At 44.8% G+C, this 15,670-nt stretch overlaps 1 protein-coding gene across 1 annotated transcript; it reads left to right on the forward strand.

Moving 5' to 3' along the window:
- Positions 1-278: 278 nt before the first annotated feature.
- HRH3 (histamine receptor H3) lies at positions 279-7,252 on the forward strand. The gene is made up of 3 exons (XM_043990077.1): positions 279-519; positions 3,138-3,304; positions 4,388-7,252. The coding sequence occupies exons 1-3, from the start codon at positions 279-281 to the stop codon at positions 5,267-5,269; spliced, it is 1,290 nt and encodes a 429-aa protein (XP_043846012.1). The 3' UTR covers positions 5,270-7,252.
- Positions 7,253-15,670: the final 8,418 nt, after the last annotated feature.

A 15,670-nucleotide genomic window follows, 5' to 3' on the forward strand; every position in this document is an offset into this window, starting at 1 on the left:
TGCCAGAGGCTGCGGAGCCAGACGAGGCGGGGCTGCGGACACCAAGTGGCAGGAGGCGGAGCCCGAATCTTAGCCCCTAAGCAGCCCAAAGAGGGTACAGCATCGCCAAGACACCGCGCCTTGCAGACACCTGTTGCCACCACCCTCCACCCCATTTGGCCCTCGTGCAGCGGACTGGCTCGTACCCTAGAGGTGTGTAGGTTCTCCTCCTTCGAGGCCGGGCCTCCCTCGGCCCGGTAGGTCTCGGGGTGCATGAAGTAGCGCTCTTTCAGCCTGCCATGGAACGCGCCCTGCCCGACGGGGCCCTCAATGTGTCTTGGGGACCAAGCACGGGAGAGGCGGCAGCTCCCGGTTTCTCCGCCGCCTGGACCGTGGTCCTCGCTGTGTTGATGGCGCTGCTGATCGTGGCGACCGTGGTGGGCAACGCTCTGGTCATGCTGGCCTTCGTGGTGGACTCCAGCCTCCGCACACAGAACAACTTCTTCCTCCTCAATTTGGCCATCTCTGATTTCCTAGTAGGTAAAGTACACCCACCCTGGGGTAGGGGGAGTGGGACAAGTGACCCGGGGTGGGGGCTGAAGACCTCAGGAAGGACGGACTTCTTGGAGCTGAGGTTGTCGTGAGAAGGGTGTGAGACGCTAGGTGCAGGGCTGGAACTCTGTGTGTGTGGCCTTGGACCCTTGTGCAAGAAGAAGGCTAGGGGCAGCATCGAGTCTGGGGCCTCCTGGGAGAGAGGGGCCAGCCGTACGTCTATAGGACCCCTGGGAGCAAAGGACATAGGGCAGTTGTGGAAAGGGGGGATAACAGTAGCTAAGATTCCTGAGATAAGACTTACCAAGTCTTTCTGGAGTCCTCTGTGCTGTCTTATGCATTGCCTAGGTGAAGTTAATTAAGACACTGGCAAGAGGACAAGATCGGGGGTTCTAGGAATCTGGGACAGAAGGGCCTGGATGCAAAGATGCAGGCGAAGGTTTCCCCGCGCTGGTTCCGCTTCTTTCCTGCTGAGAGAAAAGGCGAGAAAACTTAGAGAAATTTAGGAATTAGAAACAACAGACTTATGGGTTATGGGGGAGGGGGGACAATTTAGTGCCCCCTCCACTCCAGTAAGCAGAGAAACTGGAACAGTGAAATAGTGCTTCAGCCCCCTGGATGTGGGTCGCCCCACCCGGGATCTCTTCTATTTCTTGGGATATAGAATATGAGTGTGCTTGTCACTGGGGAAAATATCGTCGGGTGGGGTGGGGTGGGGCAAATAGATGCTTCTCCTCTCACCCTTCCTCCTCTTTGAAGCTGCCAGGCAATTGTGATGAGGGTTGGGGCAAGGGTGCCATACTGACATTCCTCTGCTCCTACAGAGGGAGAAGTGGTGGGGAGGGGAAAGCTTTGAGCTCCCAGGCTGGAGGCAAGAATGGGGGTGGGGGCTGGATATAGGAGCAAGTTGTATAATGTTTGACATTTATATAGCCTTAGAAAGGACTTCATCATTTGATCCTCATAACCCTATGAAGTTATTTTATTATCTCCATATTACACAGAGAAATTCTGAAACTTGAAAAGATGAAGTGACTTGCCCAAGGTCACAAAACTAGTATGTATATGAGCAGGAATTAGAACTCAGTTCTCCAGACCCGAAATACAGTGGTTCTCTCTCCAGTCATTAGCAGGCACAGATGCTTTATGTCTCTACCCCAGATGAGGGCCCTAGTAAATATATATATATATATATACACACACACACACATATATATATGTATTCTTTATCCACATATTTTAGAAAAACAGGAGGAGGGCACTATTCTTCATGACTGGTCTGATTGGATAAGAAGGGGAAGTGGAGGAAGGGGCAAGTCTCAGAAGAGAAGAGGAAATCAATCAGAACTTTTCAAAGTAATGAGAGAAAGTGGAGAGGGGGATGTTTCCTAGAGAAGGAAATGGGGGGGCATAGAGGTGCCTCCTTGGGAATGGTGAGAAAGAAATCTGGCTGACAAAGGAGACAGATCTCCTCCCCCTGCTGTTCATGGAGACAATGGGTTTGGGGAGAAATTCCAGCTGATGTGGGAGTCTGAGAAGCTTGAGTCTGTTGCTCCTACTAGCTGGAAGGGAGGGGCTTACACGGATGCATGTCTGGTGGGAGGGGCAGAGTTTTCTGATGAGAGTTTCACTTCCTGAAGAGGACCAGAGCAATCAAACCTGTCAAGATACTTCTTGTGGTCTTTAGGTTGCCACGGCCATATGGTTATCACTTATTTCCATGGGGCAAATGCAGTAGGGAAGGGGTCAGGCAACTTAGTGGTAGCTTAATGCCAACTGTGAGGGAGGGGCTTATAGATTCCCAGCTACCTGGGATGCAGTATTTTTCCCATTGATACAGCAAGAGGTGGTCATTTTATCCTTTAATTTTCCCTAAGAGGGAAAATATAGGATAGAAAAAAATTCTCTCCCTTCCCTCCCTTTTGGATCTTCTTCAACCTCCAGCCAATCTCAAGGACCTGGAAACACTGAGCTGACAGTACTGTAAGGCAGAATCTATTTCAGCTCTTCAAGGCCCGAAGATTCAGCCCCTCCCCCAGCAGAGGGCAACAGCCATTTATCAAACAATCTGGGTCCCTAGTTTGTTCTATGATTCGGAATTTCCTTTCTGACTAGTTTAGCTGCTCGATAACTGACTCGAGCCTTTTCTCCCCAGCCATTCTGTGTTTGAGTCCTGAATTCAGGGACTTTCCCAGAGACCTTAGTGTAAAAATGAAATGGGGATACTAGATACCAGGCTGAAGAAGTCCTGGGAATCCTGTGACTACCTGACCCTGTAGAATAGCCTGATTAAAACTTATATTTTTATAGCATTTTAAGGTTTGCAAAGCATTTCCTCCCACAACAACCCAGTGAAACATGGAGGAAAACCCCGTTTTACAGAAGAGAAAACTTGGGCTCAGAGGGGTTAAATCACTGGCCCATGATAACATAGCCAATATGTATCATAGCTAAGTTTCATATCTCCTGACTCCAGTGTTCATTGTTCCTTCCCCAAGAACACCTTGACCTCTCCTTGCATTTTCATCTTGTCTCCTTTCTTCCTTCTCCCTGAATCGTCCCAGATCCTCAGATCTTTTCCAAACATCTATGCTCTTTCTTTCCAGGAGCCTTTTGCATCCCCTTGTACGTGCCCTATGTGCTGACTGGGAAGTGGACCTTTGGGAGGAGCTTCTGCAAGTTGTGGCTGGTGGTTGACTATCTGCTCTGCACCTCTTCGGTCTTCAACATCGTGTTGATCAGTTATGACCGGTTTCTCTCTGTTACCAGGGCGGTGAGTTTCTAGGCTCAAACTGTTTGGAAGCAAGAGGTGGGAAACTGCCTCATTGCACCACTTCTAAGAGAGAGAGCCAGAGATTGTAGAGAAAACCCAGGCAAAACATATGCCTTACCATGGCCCAAACAACCCCTTATAGTTCAAGAACCTAAAGAAAGAATTGGGTAGCTCTACTGTGCTAAGGAATAGAAGTTATAGGACGGTACCATAGAAAGAGCATCGATTCTGGAATCAGACTACCTAGGCTCAAATCCTATTTCTCATGCTTACTACCTGTGTGACCTTGGGCATGTCACCTAACCTCTGGGAGTAGAACTCCATTTCTTCATCTGTGAAATGAGGGAAGAGACTAGATAGCTTCTAGTATCCCTTGAAGCTCTAAACCTGTGATGTGTTGCAATAAGGGGAGAAACATTTTTTGGAACTTTTAACTTTGGGATGAGGGGGAATAAATATTTAAACAGATGCCCCTGAGATTGGGCATTCAATTCAACATTTATTTCTTGCCTATTGTTTGCTCACATTGTGGCTGGCACACATCTCCCATCCAGTTTCAAATATCACCTCCTCTGTGAACTTTCAGATTTCACATGGCACTTTGCTTGTACCTCTCTAAGTCACTTTTGTATTTTGATTACCTGTGTTGAATATGCTATATCCCCAACTAGACTATAAGCTCTATGAGGGGAAGAATCTCATTTCCTAAACCTTGTGTTTTCCCCAGAGCTGTGACCACAGCTTGTTGAATTGACTGGAAGAAGCTATTAGTTTCCTCCCCCTGGTGTTCAAACTGGGATTGGATGATTCCAAAGTAAATCTGGTAAAGTGGTGGAATGAAAAGCAGAGGACCCAATGAGTCAAAAGAACTAAATCTAGTCCTGACTCTGTCTCTGTATGACCTTGTGAAATCCTTTTCCTCTTTGGATTTCAGCTGCCCCAGCTGTGTAATGAGGAGGTTTTGGCTAAAGTCCCTTCTAGTTCTAATATCTTATGGCTTTTACTCTTTTAAAACAAAAAAAGGGAACTGACCTTGTTTTTAAGGTGACAGGCCAGCAGAGATGGCTTTTTTTTTCTCCTCAGGTTGCATATCGTGCCCAGCAAGGCAATACCAGGAGGGCAGTACAGAAGATGGTGTTGGTGTGGGTGCTGGCCTTTCTACTCTATGGACCTGCCATCTTGAGCTGGGAGTACCTCTCTGGTGGGAGCATCATCCCAGAGGGTGAGTGTTATGCTGAGTTTTTCTACAACTGGTACTTCCTCATCACAGCCTCCACACTGGAGTTCTTCACACCCTTCCTCAGTGTGACCTTTTTCAACTTGAGCATCTATCTGAACATCCAGAAACGAACCCGGGACCGGCTGGATGTGGGCCGGGAGGAGCCTGGGAGGCTCTTCAGCCATGAGTCAGAAACAAATCCCAAGTTCTCCCTGAAGTGCTGGGAGTGGGAGCAGAAGATGCCTCGGGAGACCTTGAACCTTCACAAGTATGAGGCACACCCTTCAGACAAGCCAGATGGCGCCCGGGACTCACCCACATCGAGCTCCAACAGTTCCACCCATGCTCCTGAAAAGCCGAGGTCTTTGAAGAGGAGCTACAAGCCCTCGGCATCCACCTCATCCCTGGAGAAAAGGATGAAAATGATGTCACAGAGCATCACTCAACGCTTCCGGCTGTCCAGGGACAAGAAAGTGGCCAAGTCTTTGGCAGTGATCGTGAGCATCTTTGGTTTATGCTGGGCCCCCTACACCCTCCTAATGATCATTCGGGCTGCCTGCCACGGCCGCTGCATTCCTGATTACTGGTATGAAACATCCTTCTGGCTGCTCTGGGTCAACTCTGCAGTGAACCCCATCCTTTATCCTCTGTGCCACTACAGTTTCCGCAGAGCCTTCATGAAACTTCTCTGCCCCAAGAAATTAAAAATCCAGCCCCACAATTCCCTGGAGCATGGCTGGAAATGATTCCAAACTGGGGAAAGGTGGGGGAAAATAGGGAGTGGTAATGCTACCAGCACTGGAGTAAGGGGTCCCTTTGTAGCTGGTTAGCCCTTGCAGAGGTCAGGAAAGATGGACTACTTTCTTGTGGGGAAGGGGCAGGCTGCCATTATGGTTCCTTTAGCAGCTCTTCAGTGCTGCATCCCCAAGTCTCTGTGGGATGGTGTGGCTTTTTGTTTTGCATGCCCCATTTTGGTCCATCAAAGGTTGGCCTTTGAGTCTGGTGCCAGCCATAAAGGCTTCACACTGTCAAGAGCTGGCCCATGGGTTCTTATAGTCTGAGTTTAAAACAGCTGCTCCCAGGAGCGCAAAGAAGAGATGGAGATGGCTGGGGTTATTCTAGTACAGATACTCTGGGTCTCATTGGTGTTATTAAGCTGTCTCTCTCTTTTTAAGGTTTATCAGGTTGGGTTTTTTTGAGTGCTGTGTGTATGTGTGTGTGTGTGTGTATGCGTATGTGTGTGGGGGGGTGTGGGGGAGGCGTGCGCGCGTGTGTTTTCATGATCAAACATTCTGTCCTCCCCTAGACTTCTCTGCCTTTTTTTTCCCAATAGCCAGCCAGCCCCTGCTGGGCTGGACTTACTCTTTCTATATGCTGCCACCATAGGCACCAGCTTTAGTCTAGCCCCATAGACCCCTCCCTCTTGCTCTCTCCACCAGGAAATTCTTAAGAAAGCAGATCATGGCAAATGACCTAAAAGAAACCTCATTCTATTGCTTCTGCTGTATTTTTCATTCTGGATATTTTAGGAAAAAGAAAAAAATATATGTGAAATTCAACCTTCTTTCACTATTTAATGAAGGATAACAAAAAAAAATCAAAGGAACTCAGTGCTCATGAAGCCTGCTGGATTGGCAGCCATGGACTCCCACGTCCTCTTTTCTCTGTGCTGTTGACATTGTCTGAGCTGTGGCAGCTTTGAGCTACTTCTACCCCATTCCACCAATGAGCCGAAGGCCCATTCTAGAGAAACTAAACACTCTAAGAGCAATAAGACATTCTGGAGGACTAGAGAGTCTCAGAAGAACTGGAGACTATTTGAGGAATGCTCTGTCTCCATCAGCTGCTCAACCACTGGTTCCTTAGCTGGACTTACTCTGCAGTCCAGTGGAAGGCAATCAGATTTCAGCAGCGATGCTGCATTTGTTATGTTCTGGGCACTATGGCTGATAGAAACAATAGAACTAGTGACATCAGTCCATCTTACTGAGGCCACCGGATGGCCTCTTTTCACAGTTCAGTTCCAAGTTAAGATGGGAGATGGGAGTTAATTTGAGGTGTGGCTATCTATGATGATTTAACTCCATCAGGCTTCAATGAGACTGAGCATCACTCAATCCATCAGCAAACATTGACTGTGCTTGCCACAGTGGAGGAGGTCAAGAGATATAAGATGCCATCCCTGTGCTCAAGGAATTTGCAGTCTGGAAAATTTACAGTCTAGGGAGAAAAGGCATGAAATATCAACACACCACATGGTGACAGTGAAGGGCACAGGAGAAAACCGCCGTGATTTCTTGAAAAACAACACAGTTCCTAGGTGAGCATGGTTAACTTAGTTTCACCTATAAGGAAGGAAGAACAGCTAGACTCAAAGCACATATAGTCATTTGACAAGTCTTTACTGAGCCAGCCACGTGCTCTTCAGTGTGAAGGGTCTGACACAGCAAGAGGAAGAGACATGGTACCTTCCTCATTGGGAGCTTTGTCTATTTTGGGAGACAAGGATGGTTAGAGAACAAGACAGACCAGAAAGTGATCAAACTCAAGTGACATGCAATGGGATTTTTGTAGGAAGCAGGACATACCTCATCCAAAAAAAGTAGCATGGCCTTTGAGTCACCCTTGCATGCACCTGAACTAGCTATTTTGCATGTTCCTGCTTCTGGCAATGCTTCTGCTGCTGCTACTACTGCCAAACTGTGAAATGTCAATAAAGTGTATTTTTTCATTCACTCAAACTTTCTTGATGCTCAGTGGGAGGCAAGGGTCACTGGATCTCTGTACCTGGTATATGAAGCCGTACCCCGTCTCTTGCTGGTAATGGATGTGATCTGGGTTTGAAATCTGGTTTCCTCCCCTAATGTGTTATGTGGTTCTGGATAAGTGACCACCTCTCTGAGACAGTTTTCCCTTCTATTAAGAGAGAGGAGAAGGGGATGGGAGACAGAGAATATGTTGAACCATATACCAAAATAAAAGAATAAGCATTTTGTGAATGTTCCCCCACTAGAGTTGCAAAAATAGATCTAGGACACACATTTCTTTAGGTTTGCTGTATTATATTCCAGTGGAAAAAAGAGCCCAGGCACCTCTGAGTAAGGGAGACCTGGTTTTAGGTCCTGCCTCTGACAAATACTGAATATATGATTCTAGGCAAGTCACTTAACCTCTTAATGCCCCAAGTAACTCTTTAAGACTACAAGTTACAGATCAGTTACTGAATTGCATTGGTAGAGGTTGTCCTCATGGAAAGTTCCACATACCAATGAAATCACAAGTATGATTAAAAAAACCAAAGAAACTATGATATGCATTGCAGTATGATGTGGATGGCTTCTGTGAGACCAAGATTAGGGCCTGAGCTAGAGATCTGTTGGAATATTTAAACCAACACTGAAGCTTGGCACCTAGAGTTACCAGCCTACACACATTACCAACAACCTTCTCAGCCCTGACACCCCCAACAATGGGAATAATATTCATTCATGCAGTTGGGTATTTACTGTGATGTACAAAACAATGTACTACATGCCAGAGTGGGGAACAAGAGAAGAAAATGGGTTTCCTTCACTCAAAGGAAGTCTAGTTTCCTATAGTCTACTTAAAAGTGACATATATGAAAAGATGTGGTTACATATTATCCTGGGGAGCATTCATTTCTGTTATATAGTACATATTTCTATCATAACATGCAGAACTAGGAAGGCAGTAGTTCTACTATACTCGGTCTTGATAAGACTACATCTAGAGCATCTTGTTCAATTCTGATCACTACATTTTGGAGAAGATAGACAAGCTGGAATGCACTCAGAGGAGGACAATCAGGATGAGGAGGTGATTGGAAAGGATATCATATGAGGACTAGTTGAAGGAACCAGAAATGTTTTTCCTGTAGGAGAGAAGGCTTAGTGAGGGAGATGAAAACTGTCTTCAACTATCTGAAGGTCAGAAGAAAGATTATGGAAGAAAGATTTTATTTGTTCCCAAAGAGGAGAATTTAGATTAATCGGTGGAAGCTACAGAGAGGCATATTTCCTAACAATGTAAAGAAAAACTTACTAATGATAGAGCTATCCCAAAGTAGAATGAACTGCCTTGGTAGATAATTAGTTCCCATCACTGGCTATCTACAAGCATAAGTTGGATAATCACTTGTCAGGGATATTGTAGAGGGGGTTTCTACTCAGGTACAAGTTGGCTTAGATGACTTCTGACATCCCTTCCAACTCTGAGGGTCTGTGATTCTAAGTATGAAAGTAATTAAATGAACAGGAAATACTACAGGAAATTGGAAAGAAGAAAGATCACCATGGATTAGCCAGAGAAGGCAATGTATGTATGTACTTGGAGCAGGCAGGGTGTCAGCAGGCCTTGGAAGTATGAATAGGGCTTAAATAGGTGCAACCAATATAGATTCCTATAAGTCTTTTTTCCAACTTCCACTTGCACTGAGACAGGCTGCCCAGATCAAAGCTGGGTACATCTATCCCTGAAATAGGAGGTACACTTGAGGGATCGGGTTCGTCTTTCCTAATATTGGCTCAAACCACCATTCCTGTGTGTTCTCTTCAATATCAATCTCCAGTTACAATCAATATGGGTCATATATCATTAGTTGAATTAGTGATCTGCATCCCAGTATTTAATCACTTAATATATTAATTGGTTTTTACAAAAGGATATTTAACTAGAAGATATAGCAAGAACAGAAATTACAAAACATTTCTCCAATTTGGGAGCACAATCTGCCCTATATTATGTCTGTCTCTGAGGAAAGTCCCTTTGAACACAAACTTCAATCATTTGCTATAAAGCATTCTCTCTACCACATTCACGTCTTTGTGTGGCATTACTGATAGCTGAATACCAGGTATATACTGGTAAACATTTAATAATCGGCTCTCCAATGTACTATATTTCTCTGTTTAATCTACCTTATTAATATTTTTCTATCACTTTCTCAAGTCTCAGCAATCAACAAGACAAGAATCAAACCCTGATTTGTAGTTTTCTATAGTTTGTCAAGGAACATATGTCCACCTACACTGAACATTTAGTGATTGCCTTTAGCTGGCTCCAGCACACCCCAGAAACCATGGTAAGTCACTCCTCACTGGGCTTGACTGCAGCAAACTCTGATTTGGTGTCCAGTTGCTGGACCTCTGATAACTTGCATTTTAGACCTTTCAGAGCTCACAAGGTCCAAGTCCATTCCATCTCCCTTATTTCCTTACAGAAGAGCAGGAAAGAATAAATTCAAAGAGGCATCATATCCATGGCTCTGTGTCTTGTCTAATGTAGAGATATGCAGCAGGGGGCCATTGCTATCATTTTTCTCCCCACCTTGAGGTTTAATGCAATTGCTACTTCAATCACCACTAGGAAAGAGAAACACCAAGCTGAGTGTATTTTCATTTCTAGCTCAGCAGCCAATGAAAAATCCCTTTTCTTCACCTTGAGGTAGGTGGAGAGGAATGAATTATAAAATTCCTGTACATTCTCCAAAGTCCCTGTGGAGCATTGCTCAACAGAGAGAGTACACTTTACATGCTCATAAAGACTGGGTTTTCTTGACCAGTCCCCTTTATGTAGATACAGAAGTAGACGGGGATAGAGGGAGGACAATACAGACAGGAAGATGAACAAAAACTCAGGTGAAAATGAATCTGAAGAGAGTGAGGACATACTGGTTAAATTGAAGGATTGACAACTCAATTATTTTGCACCATTTCCCACCCTCTACTCTCCTATCCCCTTGTATACCTACATCTTAGGCTGATAGATAAAGATTTGTTTTCAAGCTTGCATATGCACTTGGAACAGTGATTAACATTCTTTTTATTGCAAACAACAAGAGCTCATCTGCTTAGTCTCAAGATGGGTAGAACTCAGAGTAATTAGTGGAAATCATTGAGGCAGATTTTAGTTTAATGTAAGGACACATTTTCTAATAAATAAAACTGTCAAAAATGGAATGGGGGGCAGCTAGGTGGCGCAGTGGATAGAGCACCAGCCTTGGAGTCAGGAGTACCTGAGTTCAAATCCGGCCTCAGACACTTAACACTTACTAGCTGTGTGACCCTGGGCAAGTCACTTAACCCCAATTGCCTCACTAAAAAAAATAAATAAATAAATAAAAAATGGAATGGGCTGCCTTCAGGTGGCAGTAGGTTCCCCTTCAATGGAAGCCCTCAAAATGCCCCTGTGGTTATTACAGTGGTTATCCACTGTGAGGGAAGTTGTAGAAAGTTTTCTTGTTTAGATTGGGTCACACTGATCCATATATACTAGGCTGGACTAAATGCCTCCTGAGATTCTTTAAGCAGTCTGAGTGTCTGAATCAGGCAGGGGTGAGGGAACAGAGGGTAAGAATTTGTGCAGAGAAAGAGAGTAAGGAGAGAAAAGTTATGGTGGGATAGAGATGACCTCAGCGATGACTTTGGATAGTCTTCAGGGATATAGATTGCTTTTGTTTTTGTTTTCGTTTTTGCTTTTGTTTTTTTGTGAGGCAATTGGGGTTAAGTGACTTGCCCAGAGTCACATAGCTAGTATTAAGTGTTTGCGGCTGGATTTGAACTCAGGTCCTCCTGACTCCAGGGCCGGTGCTCTATCCACTGCGCCACCTAGCTGCCCCCAGGGATATAGATTGCCAATAGTAATACTAATTAATAAGCAAAGTAACCTATAAGCCTGGTCTCTTGTATTATGGGGGCAACCAACTAGTTCTCTAAATTTTCTAGGTAGTTTTCTATTGAACCACATCCATTGTTCTATCCCTTACTTCATCCTGGCCTCAAGATATAGCAAGAACCAAAGTTACAAAGCATTTCTCTCAAATGATAGAACACTTCCCATGCAACTTCTGTATCTAAGTCTGCCTTTGAGGTTGAAGAAATGTTAGTATTACGGTTAAGGTTAGGTTCATACCTTTCTTTCATGCAAAGCTTTCTGCTAGAGGAAGTGGGGGAGGGGAACTTCCTCTGGACACCCTTGGATTGGTCAGGTCTCTCTTGTCATAGCCTAGAACCCTAACCCTCTCTTTAGTTCCCAGGCAGTCAGTTTGATGGAGGGTGGAAAGTAGGAGAGTATGCTTCTTCTAACAATACTTAATCAATCTTAAGTTTCCACTCCCTCCACTGGGCCACCAAATATCTGTAAATTGGAGGATAAGAGTGAACACTTTTAGGCAATTTAGCCTTCAACTTGAAAACTACTGTTCTCAATTCCTAAGTGGGAGAAGGAGGAGAAAGAAAGAAAAAAATAAAAAAAAAATCTTTAGATTCTCTGGCAAACACTGCAAAGGGATGACTTTCTTGCTTTCCCTTAGAGAGAGAAACACTCCCTTCCCCCTCGCTAATGCTTCTCTGGGAAGAAGACAAAGGAAATCGGGCAGCGTTTCTGGAAGAGCTTGGAGTCAGGGTCTTGATGTATGTGGGCAGAGGGGATGTTCATTCTGTCTTTTGTTTGGAGAGGATCCGGGGACTGGACACCACGCATATATGCGTCATTTCCCAACCTCAGGTTCACAACAGCATTACCCTTATTTAAAAACAAACAACATGTGGGAGCCTGATTTACTTGGTTAATTTTCTTCCAAACAATCAGAGAAGAGATCATGCATAGGGACTGATGGGGGTTGAGGGATAACTGTACACATAGTAGGACAATAAGGAATGTTTATTGACTTGAATAGACTAAAGGAAGACAATTCCAAAGGCAGTGGGTGCCTTATACAAATATAATGCCATTGACCCAGCATCAGCACAACATGGGCCATGTTTCTAGAAATGGAATTGGATCCTGTGAATCCATCCACACTCACTCACTGAGGCTCATTGTGATCATCAATCTGCATCTGGGAAATAGCTCACTAGAATCCCAGGTCATGTTGTACTGAAGCTAGGGGTCAGTCTGTCTGTGGCTAGGTATAGATAGAGTATGTATTATAGGGATAGAAGCTGGACTTGTGATTTTATTGATATAGAGAACTCCCAGATGAGAAACTCCCTCTACCAATACAGGTCAGCATCTTCTCTATAATTTATATATTCTCAGAGAGTGATCTTGAGAAGGTTAAGAGACCTCTGGAGGTTAAGAGAACTGTCTTAAGGTCATACAGTCAGGATATATCAGAGGCCGTCTTTTTGGTCCCAGTCTGGCTCCCTAGCTACCATATTGTACTGTGTCTCCAAATGGATCATACATATGCATGACATGATATTTGCATATGTTTTTATATGTAGAATTTATGTCATACCTCTGCATGTGTTGCGTGACTTGGACTATAAGCAATGTAAAAGCTGAAAAAAATGTCGACAAATGGAAACCTGGCATAGTTAGGGAAAGATACCTTGAGTCTGGGACTCAAGCTGGGAACTTTAAGATATGACTGGCTGAGAGAAATAAGAGCATTCCAGATGAGGAGAGTAGCACAAGTGACATCAAGGAGATGGCCTTGATGAATTCTATATATTAAAAAAAATAACCCCAGAATTCCTCCAACCAGGGGCCTAGGAGCTATTTGTATAAGGGCCTGATAATCTTCCCTGACATTATCTCGTCATGAAGGGCCATGCCCCCAAACACCCTTGTTTCCTATTCTTATGAATGACCTCTTCAGCATCTCCCACACTCAGATGAACCCAAAACCTGTTTGCATTTTCAGATAGTGAGTGTTCTGTGCTATCTGGAATCCCACAGTCTCACCATGGTGTGTTTGGAAAGAACCGTGAGAGAGCAAGGCATATCATTAAAAGTCAAAACTCAGGAGCCATGGCCACAATAGCTAGCATTCATATAGCTCTCTAAGTTTTAAGAAAGGTGTTATTATTATCCTCACTTTATAGAGGAGGAAACTGAGGGTAGGAGAGATTAGTAATTTGCCCAGAGTCCTACAGATAATAAATGTCTGAGACTGGGTTTGAACTCTCTTCTTTCTGACTCCAGGCCCTGCCATTTAATCCACTATGCCGCCTAGATGCCTCTAGAGATGTTTTTGTACCCCAGTCTCTACATAGTCTTGGTACTTAAGCATGAATTTCTCCTGGGACTCAGTGCAGCCCTCCCCACCCCCATGGGATTATCCTCTGTTCAAAGCAGGTTGTCGAATCCATGGAGGTTAATTGCAATCATTTTTCTTGGGAAGATCCCAAACTCCAAGGGAACAGGCCCTGAGGGATTTTGAGAATGAGGCTTTGTCCCTGGCTCTGTGTCCGTTCCAGAGGATGAATTTCTTCTTGGAGCAGTGGAGAGATACTGCAGCTCCCCTCTACCATGGGGGAGGGGGAGAGGTGGGGACAACGAAGGGATGGTTCTGGAACACTGCCTTCCTAATTGCTGGCAATCAGAGCCCTCGTTTAGAAGGGAGCTTTGCTCCTCTTCAGGCTCCTTTTCTAGTCTTGGTGCTGTATCTGTTTGGGCATCATCTGCTATTACCTAAATTGGCCCATTGTTCCCAGGGAATCATGTAGACTGGGGAAGAAGGGGCAAGGGCATGGGAGCTGAGCCAGAGAGGAGAGAAAGCTATTGTTCAATTCCACCTGCTCTCCTTCCGGCAGCTTTGCGTTCCCTCACCCAAGCACCACTGAAACCTCAAACTTATCATCAGATTGATCTTTGCAGAGACCTAACCCTGGCTCATTTCCTTCCAGGAAAGTGTCTTATATAAGGTGAGCAGAGAAGTGCCAGCAGTGCCTCACTGGGCGGTTTTTGGTCAGAGTTTCTTCCAGAATTGGGAATAAGGGTGTAAGGCACAAAGATAGTGAAAGAGCATCACTGCACACCTTGATAGGCAGCTACATGGGAGTACTACCTTGGATGCTTACTATCTCTGTGACTCTTGCCCAATCCATTTACCTCTCCTACCCTCAGTTTCCTCCAAGTGGAAAATAACAACAGTGCAACAGGGTTGCTGTGCACCTCAAATGAGATAATCTATGTATAGCACTTTGCAAATCTTGCTATATTAAATGGTAGTTATAAGTATTCCTTTTATTGTTTGTCATTGTTCAGTCATTTTCAGTTGCGTCTGACTCTTCATGACCCCATTTGGGGTTTTCTTGGCAAAGATACTGAAGTGCGTGGTGCAGTGGATAAAGCACTGGCCCTGGATTCAGGTGGACCTGAGTTCAAATCCAGCCTCAGACACTTGACACTAACTGTGCAACCCTGGGCAAGTTACTTAACCCTCATTGCCACAGGGTGGGGGTGGGGGGAAGCTAAGATACTAGGATGGTTTCCCATTTCCTTCTCCAGCTCATATTTACAGATGAGGAAACTGAATCAAACCCAGAGCTAATAAGCTGAGGCCAGATTTGAACTCAGAAAGGTGAGTCTTCTTGACTCCAAACCTGGCACTCTATCCACTATACAACCTAGCTGCTTTATTAGTATTCCTAGTAGCTCCTCAAACACCTAGGAATTGTTTTAGTCTTTTCCTTTTTTTCCTTTTTACTCATCTCCCTTTCCAAAGAGAAAATTTGGTCGGGGGGGGGGGGGGGGGGGGGGGGGGGGGGGGGTGGGGGGGGAGTGAAGGTGATATTCAAATTCATGATTTAATCAGCATAGAGAATCCCCAGCGGAAACTCTCCATAGATGCAAATCAACTCTTTTGCAATTTATAATCTGAGAGAGTTGACTAAGGAGTTAAATGACTTGCCCAGAGTCATACATCTAGATACATCAAAGGCAGGATTTCCTGACTCCAGCCAAGGTCAACCTTCTCTCCAGGCTTGAGACAATGTATATAAAGTGCTTTATGCAGATCAGTTGTAACACTAATATTATTATTCTTTCCCTCTCCATCTAGGTGATAGGAGATAAGAATGAGGGTGTCAAAATGGTTGCAAAAAAGGTGACTAGGACAGCACTTGCCCAAGTGATCAGGCTTCCTTTGCTCCCAGTACCAGCTCCGAGTGGAGAGCATCATCACCCCACGGTTGTTTGCCTCTTCCAGGGCAGAGCTTGCTCTGTCAGAGTGTGGTTTTGTGTATGGAGCCTTCACTGGCAACTCCAGACCCCCAGCTCCTTCAGGATCTGGGATCACATAAGATAGGATCCCTTGCAGGGGAATCAGAGAATTTTGAAATGGAAGACACTTTAATAACTGGTCCAAGTTCCTTATTTTTATAAAAAGAGCAAGTTGA

This window comes from Dromiciops gliroides, chromosome 2, assembly GCF_019393635.1.
Source record: "Dromiciops gliroides isolate mDroGli1 chromosome 2, mDroGli1.pri, whole genome shotgun sequence".
Classification (NCBI taxonomy): Eukaryota; Metazoa; Chordata; class Mammalia; order Microbiotheria; family Microbiotheriidae; genus Dromiciops; species Dromiciops gliroides.